The 15,711-nt window shown below is 38.2% G+C and overlaps 1 protein-coding gene across 1 annotated transcript; it reads left to right on the plus strand.

The window, feature by feature from the left end:
- Positions 1 to 419: 419 nt before the first annotated feature.
- On the plus strand, positions 420 to 8,122 carry LOC147508037 (mitochondrial thiamine diphosphate carrier 2-like). The gene is made up of 8 exons (XM_086600655.1): positions 420 to 664; positions 779 to 917; positions 1,617 to 1,733; positions 2,594 to 2,705; positions 3,601 to 3,728; positions 4,717 to 4,869; positions 6,676 to 6,825; positions 7,665 to 8,122. Exons 2-8 carry the CDS (start codon positions 801 to 803, stop codon positions 7,881 to 7,883), a joined length of 996 nt encoding a protein of 331 aa, XP_086456781.1. The 5' UTR covers positions 420 to 664; positions 779 to 800; the 3' UTR covers positions 7,884 to 8,122.
- The last annotated feature ends 7,589 nt before the right edge of the window (positions 8,123 to 15,711 follow it).

Raw genomic sequence — 15,711 nt, forward strand, 5'->3', positions numbered from 1 at the left:
ATTTTAGTTATTTTGATTAACCGACTACTCTTTTGGAATCGATTTAGTTAAGTAGTTTTTTTTGTTGGTAGTTGGCTTCTTTAGTTGGGACTAATAAAAGAGGTCAAAATTGTAAAAGTCAAATCAATTTGAGACGGATGTCAAATTTCGCTTTTATGGAGGAAAAACAAAAAAAAAGTTTGCTATTTCCTCTGAACATAAGAAATTTGCGTCTGTGTACCTATACCCAATTTTCTGCAAAAAAAACGCTGATACGTGACAAAACTTTTTAGGGCAGCCCGCGTTGACGATGGTCTTATTATTTTCCAGTTTTCCACATAACATTACCGACGATGTCTCGATAAAAGACAAACAATATTCATCGAGACTTTCGATATACACATATATATCGCATACATTTCCCGATATATTGAAAACTTTCTCCGACCATGTCTTTTTGAGGTCTCTCCACTCCCTAAAAAAAAAGTAGTCTTGAATTCCATTGACAAAAAAAAAAAAAAAAAAAAAAAGGCCATTCTTTTATTTTTAACTCCATTACCCGCACTCACTTCCCCACCTTACCCAACACCCTTCATTCTTTGACCACTTCTCAATAGCCGCCAAAAAATATCTCTCACCAACCCATGGCGGCTTTTCTATTTCTTTCATTCTTCCTTCATGTCAGGTAACATTTTATTTTTACCAGATTTTATGGTTTGTTATAACATGATTATATGTTTTAGTAGTATTTTATACTGATTTGTGGTGTTGTGTGTCTGTCTTATATTTGGGTAATAAGGCTGTTAGATTAATTTGAGGTGATGGAAGAGCCGGGGCAGCTAAAACGCGCGTTTATGGACGCTGCTGCTGGCGCTATCGCTGGTGGGATTTCTCGTACTGTTACGTCCCCACTTGATGTTATCAAGATTAGATTTCAGGTCAGTTCTGGATTATTGTATTTGATGTTTGTTTGCATGTCATGTTGTAATACCATTGAACTTTGGTATTAACTTAGAAATGGGATTTATGTTGAGAGTATGAGGTCGTTTATGAGTTTATATATTGAGATTTAATTGTCTAATGTTTGCTGGGTACTAGTTTTAAGGAGACTTCTTTTACTCTTTCAGACTATGACCGTATGTATTTTCACTGAGGTATAGTTGCTTTTAGTGTATGAGTATCATTTGCAGTAATGTTTATATATATTAGGAATAGGTGGTTCAGCTGTTACTGCTCTTTTGTCAGCATTGGACCACGGAAGCTGACACATTTATTTTGTTTGTAAATTGATCAATGTTACATCAACACGTGAACAGAACCGATCAAATGAAAATTACAGTATCAGGAAGGACCTGATTCTATTACAGATAACTCCAAGATGGGAGTGACGGTTCCATACCAAATTGTGGATCGGCATGTCCATTGCTAATTCCTCCAACAGAAGAGATATAAGCATAGACATTATGATTTCGCAGATTAAAAGAGAAAGGGCCATTCATTTGGTTAATAATAGTCTAGTTACTTTGGTTACTTTGATGATAGTTATTTCATCTGCGTATTCTATGAGTTATGTGGACGTTTAAAGTTCTATCCTCAATAGGCATTGCATAGTCTTAGTTTTGCATTTATTGTAACAGGTTCAACTAGAGCCCACTTCTTCATGGCATTTACTTCGTAAAGATGTATATGGACCATCAAAGTATACTGGGATGGGGCAAGCAACTAAAGACATTTTCCGGGAGGAAGGTTTAAAGGTATTGAATATGTTGTTCTATAAATATAAGTGATTTGTTCTGCCTCAACATATTGTTCTATGTATGTTAGCGATTTTTTTTGCTTTGTTTCATCTACACTAGGCTCTTTTTTTCTTCTAGTATCTATTTGCTACTTTTATAGAGCATGCCATTTTATGACCTGTACTTCTACAAAAAATATAACTTTTTACAAATTTTTAATAGTAGAACATGATTGCTGCCATTATTGAGTGATAATCAGCTAACGTGTTTTATATGTAAGCAGGCTTATAAGTTTTTTGTATCTATTACATCTTCCCCTCAATAAGTGGCCATGTTTATAGTTCTCTTCTTTTATATGAGGGTGATAGTTTCTGTGTTTCGTATCTGCCTTTGAGCATGGTGGATCTGGTGTGATTTCCCTACCTGCTACAGTTTCCACGTACATCTATGTGTTGTGCTGTTTTGTATTGCTCACTTTTCTTGTTGGTGTGTGTTCTTTTCGATTGCCCACATCTAAGGGAAGTGGGGTGGGGTTCCAGAGACACTCTCATTGGTTGGAAAACGTGTGCGGAATGCCATTAGAGATACATTTGTTTGTGTGTTTGGTTTGAGAGACATAATATACTATTTTGAGGATTTGTATAATGTGATCACAACTCATTATATTTGGTTATCAAACTTTAGGGGATTTAAATGTTGTATAGTATTTTACTGGAGTTGTTCTTTGCTAGAATCTCACACTTTCTTGTACGGGATGTTCTTCCTTTAATAATATAATTTTTATTCAGTAATCAAAAAAATATCATGTCTGTAGAAGATCCTCTCTCTCCCAGACATAATTTATTTTCTTCTATTTTTAATAAAGTTCCTTCTTACAGGGTTTTTGGCGAGGCAATGTTCCAGCACTTCTCATGGTCATGCCTTATGGTGCCATACAATTTTCTGTGCTGCACAAACTGAAAGCCTTTGCATCAGGTTCATCCAAGTCAGGTATGCTCCCTTTTTAACATGAAATACTAGTATACAGAGAGGCAGTGAGGACTGATTTCTTCTGGAGGCGGCGAACAGTGAAGGGAGAAGAAAGGCTGCGTGAAGGAGGAGTGGATTGGCGGCTGCATATGGTGAAGGGCAAAGAAGAAGGTTGTGTTAAGGAGGAGGTTGGCAGAGGCGGCGAACGCTGCAGGGCCAAGACGGAGGCTGTGTCAAGGAGGAGAAAATGAAGGGAGCAGAAGAAGGGTGGAGGTTTATAGGGCCGCATACGATTACTTTGGTGAATGTTGAACTGTTGGAGTTTTATGTGACTCTAGGAATCTTGTCTAGGACCGTGCTTGATATGCCAATACATATGCAATGACTTTTACTTCCTTGATGAAAGAAAGATTGAGTCATTGAGGAAGGTGATCTCTGGGTACGTGGGGATAGATCACCACTGCGTATAACCTCCCTATTTGTTACAGAAAGAACTAGATACTCAGAGATTGTTTTTTTACTCGGTAAAGGTGTATATATTAAAATTAAAATAAAAAAGGATGAGATATCTTTATGCATACAAACAAGAATGGTGAAAAGAACCAAAGGGGAAAGAAACCAGAGAAAAAGAAACAAAATGAAAAACCTCTATGGGAGTCCTCATAGCATAATGGACTCCCATCTACAGACATAACTCTCAAAAGGTATCGTCCGGAACTCATCATAAATGCGCAGCCAGAAGCAAAGTAGAGCCTTGATGGTCAACACCACCTTCTCCCTAGGCAAAGACACCCCCTCAAAAGATACTCAGAGATTGTTAGGCAGGGCTTGATGAGTTTAATTAGGGAGTTCAGAATTTTGCATTGCAATTCATCTCAATCTATCACGGCCTAACTATGCTGTTATTATGATGCAGAGGATCATATTCACTTAAGTCCGTATCTATCTTACTTAAGTGGAGCATTAGCTGGATGTGCAGCAACTGTTGGATCATATCCATTTGATCTCCTGCGAACCTTATTAGCATCACAGGGTGAGCCCAAGGTATTCTTTTCAAATGCATAAAGTGACATCATATACTCCTCCCATAACTTTCCGTATTTATTGTTGTGATTAAAAAATAGGAAGTAAGAAACATTTGATGTTTTTTTTTTTGATAAGTGATGTTTATTATTATTATTGTATATACCACAAACACCTAGAATATACTCTTGCTAGATCATAAATAATCTGTGGTTATCGATAAAGAGAAATAATAAATATGTGGCCCGAGATAACCTGATAACTGATATTGAAGTTGATGGAAAGTATGGCTTCCAAACTTTTAATAAGATTAGTTCACAATGTGGATTGCCATATTAGGCCTCTTCTCATAGGAGATGACACTAAAGAGAGACATATTTACCTTTTGAAGAGTTGGAAGAGGATGTGCTTGTGTAAACAAGTAGGTGGTCTTGGTTGAGGGAACATGCATGAGTTTAATCTTACGATATTGGGTAAGTGGTTATCGAGGTTGGAGAGAGGAGACAGAGAGCCTGTAGCGGAAGATAGTTAGTTACCAATGAAGAAAAAGAGAGCAGAAGTACAGAATGTAGTTATTTGACTTAGTTTTAGGTTTGGCTAGCCATATGGGGTGGGTTAGAGGGTCTCATCCCTTGCCATATGGTTGTGGTGTTGGGAAAGGGATTTACAAATCTTTGGAGGCTTTGCAAAGATACTAGAATTATTATACAGCAACTATATGGCGATAAAATATTGTGATATGCAATGTAGTGGCTTATATGACATGCTTCTGGACTTTCGATAGACTTTTGTTCAATCAGATGTTGTTGTTGGCTGACAAGGGCTTAGCTTAAGTTCCCGGTCATGTACGTGTGGCATCTATTGTTATGATATATGAATTAACAATTTTTCATTAGTTTGGTCTGCTCTGATATGTGTTATCACCATTATACAACTCACAAGTTACCATCTGTATACAATTGCTTCGTATGACTGTGAGGACAATAATTAGTGTCTTAATTATTCACAGGTGTATTCTACAATGAGGGCTGCATTTCTTGATATAGTCAAAGCACGTGGCATTCCAGGATTATACGCTGGATTGACGCCCACACTGGTTGAGATAATTCCATATGCTGGTTTGCAGTTTGGGACCTATGACACATTCAAGCGTTGGACCATGGTAATGTTCTATCGTTGTATTATACTATTATTATGTACTTCGATTTTTTAATCAATTTTAGTACAATTGGTAAGAAGTGCTACTACCTCATGAATAGTTCATCTTTTTTGGCGGTGGCAGCTTAACCAACTTTATATTTCTTGAAGCATTTAACCCAACTTAATTAAAGCTATCTGAGGCACCCTTGTCTAGATCCATAAGCATGGGCATCCATTGATATAACATATTACAGGTTGAGCTACTCATACATTAGAATTTAATGTACGGCTAATTGTCAAACGTCCTGTTTAAACATTTAGTCCAGTCAATTATTATTTGATAACATTCACCGAGTATTAATGTAGACTCAAGTTCACATTCATTGGTCATGAAACAAAATAATTTGAGGAGGCATGGTTAAGTACTGCATGCTCCACAAAGTTATGTCCAACATATATGTACCTCAGCACTAAGGTTTGCCACCCATTATTCTTTTGTGCCTTTTAGAAGCAATTTGTTCATGGTGCTTGTAAGGGGGATTTCCTGTCATTGATTAGATGACACGTGGATGGGAAATGACCTAGGACTATGGATACCTGGAATAAGACGAGAACCATCGAATTAGTTCTGGGATTAAGTTATCTCGTGTTTATCATGAGTGTGTAAAGTAAGCATGTGATGGTCACGCGTGATCAGCATTACGAATATACCATTCTCAAGTCGTTAGGGCCGATAAAGATCTAATCAGAATCAGAATGACATATCTTTAAGAATTACCTTTTAGATCTAATCTTCCCATATACGATGGGATATTATGACCAATAAGAAAACCTACCTCTAATAAGATATGATCTAGATTCAGACTTCCATAAGGAGAGGATTCCTAATAGGAAGGCAGAGTCCAAAGATGGAAGGGAATTCACAAGCGGTGAGGTTAACCCTAACCCTAGGACTCTCAAGGCTCTTCCTATATAAACAATAGGAATTCGCTCTTAGGAACTACGCAAAATAGGGTTTCATTATTCTAAATAAACAAGAAGATACGTAGGTAGCCGCCAGACGATTCAACCCTGAACACTAAATCATCGCATCCCTTCTCTATCAAGAAAAAATTCTGAATCACAAGGCACAAGGAGGATCGGGGATACTCGGAAAATCCCCTACAGTGCCTATGTAGAAGTTAGTTCAAGAATGTCCCTCAAGATGACTTAAAATATATTCAACTATTTTAGGCTCTATGTATTATTAATTTCATTGTTCTTCAAGCTGATGTGGTGCCATCTGCATTTTTGGTATGATGTATTTTCCTCCTTATTTGTGTAGGGCTTGCGCCCACACCTCTCTTTATATAAGTACATAGGATAGGACCAATGAATCCATACGGAAAGCCCAAAGGGAAAGATAAAAAAGATGATACTGTTTTGCTCTCAATATTTATCACTTCACTGTCACTTTCTAATAAATTCAATATAGTGTGGTATTCTTTTGATAAATTCAATATTGTGGTATTCTTTTGAACTAGTTGAACTGGAATACAACAGAACAGATAATGGCACATGGTACAACAAAAAAACTTAGGATACATGGCGACCATGTAGTTTTTTCATGATCCAAAAGTTTCGCTTATGTATAGTCCGTCTGTTGTTTTGGGGCAGGACATTCACACTTAGACATTCTCCTTTTGCACTTAATAGGATATGTTTTGGTGCCTAATACCAGCGCGTTTAAATTCTTCTTTAAGAAACGGTGCATGTTTCAACATATTGCCAAGATATAATGCATTACTGAATGAATAATCCCTGATAGCACTATATATGTTACTTGTAGGGATGGAACAAGTTCAGACATTCTAATCTTAGTACAGATCAGTCAGATGATAGTCTCTCGAGTTTCCAGCTCTTCCTATGTGGCTTAGCTGCTGGAACATGCACAAAAGCTGTATGTCATCCACTCGATGTAGTCAAGAAGAGGTTCCAGGTAAATCTCCATTCTCCAACATATGCGTAGTGAATATTGGCCAATTAATACCCCACTAATAGTATTCTACAGCCCCAAGAAACAACATTGAAAATTTTATCCTTGTGATATTTCATGTCATGTTTTGTTGTGTGGTAAACTGCTAATCATGAACACGTGTTTGATTTTCCACGATCTGTATTTAATCGAATACTGGTGAGCTGATGTGCTTGCTAACATGGTCAATACACCATTACGAGGACCCTATCTTTTGTGTGTCTGTGTGTGTGTGGTTCAACAATTAAGTGCAGAGTTTTGTTCTTGGCGATAACATTGAAACTCCATATTTAAAAAGAAATCCGTATACCGACACACTGGCATATTAAATGTTATATGCCTCAACTTTTGGCATTTCATTGTGTTGGATGCTTTATTGAAATGTTTTTGACTGTTGCATAGGTCCCAAAAAAGAAAAACCATCCTGCTCTTTGGAATCTGCAACCTTACCAATCGGATTAGGATTGTTAGTTGTTTACGGCTGTACGCTGCACATGGCTAAACTTTCTCAAGGAACTATGAATTAGTATGTATACTTAGAAGGGACTACCCATGAACTTCTCTGGATGTACGCATTCTTATTCGATTCATTGCCACTCATTCATTTTTCTCCCCCCACTCATTCATATATGAACAGTTATTCTCGTGGTTGCCCTACATTTTGCTCTATGGAGCATGTGTCTGTGCTTTAAAACTAACATGAGTTCTTCTTTTGGATGGATAATTACTAATCTTTTGTTCTTTTGCACTCTTCTGCGGGGAGAGTATGTTTTTAAGTTATCTCGCTCTCCTTGTGGCTGCAGATTGAAGGTCTACAGAGACACCCAAAGTACGGTGCTCGAGTGGAGCACCGTGCGTACAGAGGCATGCACGATGCTTTACGTAGAATCTTGCAGGCTGAGGGTTGGGCTGGCCTTTACAAGGGCATTGTCCCTTCAATTATCAAAGCTGCACCTGCTGGTGCAGTGACATTTGTAGCATATGAATTCACATCAGATTGGTTGGAATCCATATTGACTTGAAGTTGACATGACAGAGTTACACATCCTTATTCTTTTTGTTGTACGTTCAGAGTCTATCAAAAGCATGTTCATTATTTTTGGTTTGATATAGTCTGATCACAATTGCCAGTTTTAAATCTCTTTACTGTTACATAGAAATCCGAGGAAGTATGTATACGGGAAAAGTAATTTTTTTCTTTTCTACCTGAAATGTGTGTTTACATGATTCTTTATAATGTATCAGGTTCCAATTTTAAATCTCTTTACTGTTACATCGGGAAAAATAATTTTTTTTCTTTTCTACCTGAAACGTGTGTTTACATGATTCTTTATAATGTACCAGGTTCCAATTGACTCTGACTATTTTGGTGTGAAATCAGCCGCCATGTATGGCTTGTAAATTTTTATGATTTGCTAATAGATGTGCGCATCTCTCTCACAGTGAAGGATGCAATGACTTAGCTTGAAACTTGAAACTTGAAACTTGAAACGCCTAATGTGTCTCATTCTCTCCTTAGTTTCTGATTCTTCAGGTTGGGTTTTTTCTGCAGTAAACCAGAGGTTGTTTTTGATAGCCTGAGGTTCCGATTTTGTGAAGTTTGGGTGGTGGGTTTTCTAGTATCTAGTAGAAAAATGGTGTCCTTGTTCTAACAAGAAATTTCAAAAGACGCAAAATGAAAATCTTAACGAAGGTAATGTGAGCGATATTGCTAGGAGAATTTGTCAAAATACTGACGACAATCGTGATTTGATCAAGTACATGGTTGTGCCACTAGCAGGGGCTTTGGGGATATCATCGGAAATGGGAAGATTAGGTCTTAGACTTTTTTTTGAGGGAAATACATGGAAATAACAGCAAGAAGTGTGGGATTGAGCATAATGTGGGGATTGATTTGGACACTGACTAGTCTATTAGGGGAGGATGATGAAAATGATCATGTAGACTAACTGTATTTATCCCCCCTGATCTAACGTTTGCTAGCGTATGGGTAGTCAATTGGGAGCTTGTATTTGGGTTGCCATGGGGGCCTAAGTGTTTAAACTTTAAAAGGAGGTCTTTAGAACGGGGTTTGATGTAGTGGTCTTTCACTATATACCTCGGGGCACACCACTAGTGAGATCCTCTGATTCCTCACTCACATTTGTACTCTTTTTTCTCTTTCTTATATATCCTAATCAATAAATTTTAATTATAGCATTCCCAATGCAAGTCAAGTCACTATGAGGGAAAATTGAGAGTTTTTACCTTTGTGGACCAGAAAACACTTGTCCAATGCAAGGGTGACAATGACGGTGACTTGTAACTAAGTCACAACGAGGGTAGTAGTTACTACCGAGATTGTCATTGAGTTGTCAGTTTCGGACTGAACTTTTTATTCTGTCTCGTGTTTTTTTTTTGGACAGAATGTTTTCATCCTGTCCCACGTTTTTTTTTTTTTAGGACGTGATGTTTCATTCTTACTGGCCGTTTTTTTTTTTTTACATTCAGATGGAATCAAACATTCCGTCTGAGGTTTAAAGTCACCTCTGCATTGGGCAACATTTTCTTGTTTTTCATCACAAAGGTAGCAAAGAAGGAAATAGTCCTACGTGGAGGTGAAAAAAAATGACTTGCATTGGGATTGGGAATGCTCTTACAAAAAATAAAATAAAACAAGAAATTTAAAAAAAAAACCAATTTCGGGTTAAGAACACTACACCCGGTTTCAAAATCACTAAAAAAAAACACTTTTCAAATGCAAATAACCCAAAACGGCACATACATTAAATATCCCGGATTTGAAATAGTTAAATAATTATTTATTTATGATTTTACCTTTATGTCGTTTTGGTATATGCATATTGTTTGTGCTTACCTATTACCAAATAAGTTTGGTCATTTTAGTTGAGGGGCGGCTGTTTTTTTAGGATTTAAAAAAAAAAAATAAGTGTGGGTTATGGCAGACCCTAACCTGTATTATTTAAGATAACCTTGAGTACATTTTTCCATTTTTGTCCTCTTCTATAATCTTGGACAGGCAGTCATCAAAGGGTGGAAAAAAAATACATGTATCTTTTTGGTGCAGTGCTAGGGAGGGAGTGTCATAGTGAGGCTAGGTGATCTGCTGCCCTGTTTGTCTCACGATAGACATGGTGGAAAGTTATCAGCCGAAACTTTGTCTTTAGCTCCCTTATCTCCATAGTAATGTTGAGACAGTTCCAAGGTGGTTGTACTGCCTGGTTCAATATCTGGATGGCATTGAGTGAATCGGATGCTACCATGATCTTGGTAATGGAGAGATGTAGACTCCCAAGGAGTCCATATTTTATACCTTGAAGCTCTTGAAACAGGACTGAGCGAGGCCCATTGCTTCCTGTATATGCCATTCTTACTTCTCCATTACTATCTCATAGCGTTCCTCCAAATCCAGTATTGTCATTTGTTACTGACCCATCCGAGTTTAGCTTTAGAACATCTCCATCAGGTTTCATCCAGGTGTAGTTGGTGAGGGTTCTCCCTTTCATACTTGCTGTCACTCCAATTCTTTGCAAGAATTCTCGAGTTTGCGCTGTATCGGCCACTTCCTTGAGTTCAGCTTGCAAATACAGCCTGGTAGCTCTAATGACATTTAGAGCAACTTCATGAGCTTATGTCTGAAGATGTTCAAATCTTTCCGAATTTCGGCCGCCCATTTCCACCTTTTTAGTTAATGATAAAGGCCTTCACAATTTCAGCTTTTGTGCAGTTTATGAACTCGCCACAAGATCTTGGACCATTATCTATTCGTGTTCCTTGCATCTGTTAACAACCCCATGAAGTTTTTAACATCATTCCAGACTTGTTTTGAATATGGGCATTCAAAGAAGAGGTGCTTGGAGTTTTCCTGCTTTGTTTTGCCTGGAATATGCATTGTGAAAAAGTGAGCACTTTCTTATGCATTAGTTTGTCCTGAGTTTGGATTGAGCCCGAGAAGAGGGACCATGAACAGAAGGAGTTTCTTGGATGCACGAAGTTTCCATCTTACCCTATGGCTCTCTTCTTGATTACTTCATATGCCGATTTTGTAGTGAAAGCACCTGTGTGAGAGGGGGTCCAGACTACAAGATCCTGTTGCATTGCCGTGTTAATGTCAATGGAGAGAATCTTAGTTCGCAGCTCTAGGTCTTGTATGAGATTAGCGAGGGAGTTCCGCACGCAATTAGAGATTAGAGCTTGCACTTTAGTATCAAGAGGAAATAGAGTTCCCCATCTTTGTGAGGGGCTTGCCGGTTCCAGAGGAGGAGAGGTTCACTTGTATACCACAAGTCATGCCAAAGGTATGTAGTGGTACCATCTGCTATCCTAGTTTAGATGAAGTTTCCAGCTAGTTTTCTTGTATGCAGATATGCCTCCATGCCCATGAACAGTCTTGTGGAATTGGCATTGTCCAAAAGTGCTTCTTCTTGATGTGTTGTTCATAGGTCCATTGAACCCACACAGATTCTTGCTTTGATGCAATTCTATTGACTAGTCCACAATTTGCAGCTTTATTCCATTTGTGTAGGACCATGATATTAAGGCCTCCTTCCTCCTTTGCCAGACATATAGTGTGCTAGCTTACTTGATGCATTTTCCTTGTCATTGAGGGTCCACTCCATAGGAATTTAGCACATATGCTAGTAATCTGGTTAAGAACTGCCTGAGGCATGATGAAAGTTTTGGACCAGTAGACTTGAAACGAGGTGAGGACAGACCTTATGAGCTCAACTCTACCTGCATGAGAGAGTAGCCTCGCTTTCCAGTCTGTTATTCTAGATGTGACCTTTTTAATCAAAGGCTGACAGTCCTTAATAATGCTCAAGTGAGATGATACCAATGGGATTCCAAGATAAGTGATGGGAGGTTTAATCACTTGAATTGTTAATTAGAAGATTTGCAAGACTTGAGGCCTCTTCATCATTTAGTCCTCCAACTAGAATTGTAGTTTTTGAAGTGTTCATAGATAGGCCTGTGGCTAGCTGTTGCAAAAGATTTCCAAAATGTCCCTGATAGCAATGACTGATTGAGAGTCTCCTTTGCAAAAAAATCATGACATCATCAGCAAAACGTAAGTGAGTTAGCTTGATCCTTTTACACTTAGGATGCAACTTAAAGGAGTTCAGAATTATGCCTTGAGTGAGTAGACAACCCAAGATCTCCATGACAATTACAAACAAGTAAGGTGAGAGTGGACCCCCCCTGCCTTAAACCCCGCTTTCCTTGAAAGAAACCTTCAACAAAGTCATTTATGAGAAGAGAGAAGTGGGGGTTCATGATGTATAGCTCTATCCAACTTATCATTCTTGGAGGAAAGTTAAGTTTTACCAGCATGTAATGTATAGTATCCCAATTCACCATGTCAAAAGCTTTTTGAATGTCAAGCTTGATGGTGCATCTAGGTGACAGCCTTTTCCTTTCATAGCTTCTGATAAGCTCATGAGAGAGTAATAAGTTGTCCTGAATACTCCTTCCAGGGATAAAGGCAGTTTGATTGGAAGAGACTAGATCAGAGATGACAGGCTTCAGTCTATTGGTAATGACTTTTGTGATGCATCTATAAAGAATAGTGCAACATGCTATGGGTCTGAAATGTGTCACAGAGAGTGGCTGTGCTTGCTTTCTTTGGAATGAGACATAGGAGTGTTGAGTTTACTCCTCTTGGCATCTTCCCTACATTGAAGACATTTATTATCGCATTTGTGAAGTCATGCCCAACAATACTCAAGCAAAATTTGTAGAAGAAGGAATTGAAGCCATTAGGCCCGGGAGCCTTAGTGTCATCCATCGAGAATAGTGCTTGCTTGATTTCTTCAGGACTGATGTCTACATCTAGGATGTGATCATTGATGAGTGAATCCTTGACTGTAAGATTGTGGAAGAAGTCAGGGTGTACATCTATGCTGGCATTGGTGACTATCATGTCTTTGTAGAAATCAGTGAAAGCATTTATGATTTGCGGCTGGGTGTTGACAATGTTGCCTTCCTTATCAGTTATGGACCAGATAGCTCTCTTGTGTTTCTTTTCTTTCAAGCAGTTATGAAAGTAAGAAGTTCCCTTGTCACCCTGTACGAACCAATCATGTGATGTTTTTAGTTTAATTTCCAGTTCTGCTGCTCTTGCAAGTTCCCCATAGAGTTCCATGACTTTTTTCTCCTTTCTTGCAAGATTGTGATCTAGTGGATTCAACTGTAGTAGCCTCTGTATACGGTGGATCTCTTCCTTTGTAGCTTCTACTCTGGCATGCAGGCTGGAGAAATGAAGCTTGGTCCAGCTTTTGAGCCTAAGTTTAAGAACTAGCTTTGAGCTTTTGAAGAAAAATGTACATTAGGTTTGCATCAACTCTTATTTCCCATGTTTCCTTTAAAATCTCCATAAATTCAGGATGATAGACTCAGCCATTAAAGAAATGAAAGGGACTTGGTCTTTTTCACAAAGCTATGCCATCTGACTAAGGCTAGAGTGTGATCAGAGGTTGTATGAGAGATGAAGTCTGCTTCAGTGTCAGCATGAGTACCAAGCCAATAAGAGTTTACCATGCATCAGTTAATCTTAGTCATGATTCTGTTCTCTCCTTCTTGCGTTTTTGACCAAGTGTAAAAGTGACCAACAAACTTGAGATCAGAGAGTCCAGTTGCTTGAAAAAAGTCAATGATATTCTCAGTCTCGCGAGGATCTACTAGGGCTCCCCCTATTCTCTCCTCAGACTTCGTAACGTTGTTAAAGTCACCCATCAAGCACCAAGATTGTGCATTTGGGTTTAGGCAAGTAATGTCATTCCAAAGCTCCTTCCTGTGATTACTATAATTTCTTGCATAGATAATAGTAAATTAAAAGGAAACATTTGAATGTAAAGTTACCTTGACATGAATGTACTGGTCAATTGCTTTAAGTTTTTGAACTTGAACTTCAAAAGGATTCCAAGCAACCCATATTCCGCCATTTGGGTCATGCTCACAATTGTTGATTACTTCCCAGTCAGGGCAGCAGACTTGACTGGTGGAATCAAATTTATCATTTTTCACCTTTGTTTCTATGAGACCAAGAATCGTCAAGTTATTTTAGGTTGTGCGAGGGTAAACTTACCTTTTACTATCCCGGTTCTTTTCAGTGATTTTGGAATAAGGTTGGTTTTAAACTTATTGAAGGCTAGATTTGTCCTTACAACTTTTTCTCTATTGGGCTCTTTGGAAAAGAATTTTCTTTGTCTTTGACTAGTATTTGCCCGTCAGACAAAGATATATATGTGCCCTTCCCCGGCCACGCCAAGATCCGCTCCGTAAACACATATATGCATCGCCGGCGCCCCAACGCCAGATCCAAATAGAAGCCTGATGAAAAAAACCCAACTGCCCACAAAAAATCTAGCTAATTGTGCAGTACCATGTCAAATTTGGAGGCCCAACAATTTAAAAGCCCAGCCGCAATTGTTGACTTTTGGGTGATTTTTGAATAGGTTCTTTAGTATTGATTTAGTTTAACAAATTGTACAAACCCTTACAAAACTTGGATTAGCCATGTCACAAACAGCATGAAATGTTGAGAAGGTGTTTGAACCATAAGATGGAGGCCCTACGGCCCCACACCACCCTTCTTTGTTATATAAAATTTGGAAACTTCAATATTAAGCGTCCCCTCCGTCTGTTTGCAACGTTACAAAATTAGCGTAGCTAGAATTCGGGCATACCCTTAGGACTAACCAATCACTTCCGTATTTCATCTTTAGTATGTAAGATCCTGCAAATGGAAGACTACTGAACAGTAAACACTCGTTGAAGCATATCTCCAATTCTGAATTCTCCCTAATGAAACTGCTGGAACCATCAGCACCATGTATGAGTATATTGGTGGTTGCACTACTTAACATCGCACAACTAATTAACACCTTCATGTCTCTTATCATGAAGTCTTAAACTCTTAATTAATTACTTAATTTGTCACGACGATACAGGGCCCTTCAATGACAAGTCCTCCCATCTACTAGCTTGAGCACAACTGTTTGTCTACTTAATAGGATTTGTAGCTCTTACACAGTCTTCAATGGTCAATGCTTAGTTCTCTAAAATTATGAATGGATCTGATATCTTAGGGCATCTCCAATGGGGGGTGTAAACCGTATAGAGTGTAAATTTTACACCTCAAATATCAAAAAATTCTCTCCAATGGGGGTGCTAAACCGTAGGTAATAGTCTATTAGCTAATAGAGAGGGTGAGGAATTCCCCCTCTCGCTATTAGTTAATAAAAAGTCCGGACGTCACTTAAAATAACGTCTGTTTAACTTAAAAACTCGGACGTCACTTCAACACACGTTTGAAGCTTTATTTTTTAACTCGGACGTCACTCCAAGTGACGTCCGAGTTTAAAATCTATTTTTTTTACACTCTTCCATTGGAGAGTATAGAGTGTGGATATTTATGAGTTATACAATACTATACAATTAAAGGTGTAAAATCCTAATGGCACCTACGTGGAGCCTAGGTGGAGGTGTAATTTTACACCCCCCATTGGAGATGCCCTTAGTGATGAACTATTAGGGACAATAGCACGCCAAATAGGATTGCGATTCACACATTTCGAAAGAGTATATAAAGAGTGATTGTCTGATATCATACGTACGTATTAGCCACACGTTCTCAAAACCAAAAATCAGTTTATGATTTAAAACCAAAAAGTATATCTGGAGTCATAGTACAAAATATCCCGATATATCGATATTTAAGAATATCTATCCAGATTTCAAAGAAAGATATATAAATATCACGATATGTTCAGAGATATATACGACTGCAAATATTGGCAATATTTTGACGATATTTGTGATATTTGGAGATATTTAGAGATATTTAGCGAT

This window comes from Coptis chinensis, chromosome 3 (genome assembly GCF_015680905.1).
Source record: "Coptis chinensis isolate HL-2020 chromosome 3, ASM1568090v1, whole genome shotgun sequence".
Classification (NCBI taxonomy): Eukaryota; Viridiplantae; Streptophyta; class Magnoliopsida; order Ranunculales; family Ranunculaceae; genus Coptis; species Coptis chinensis.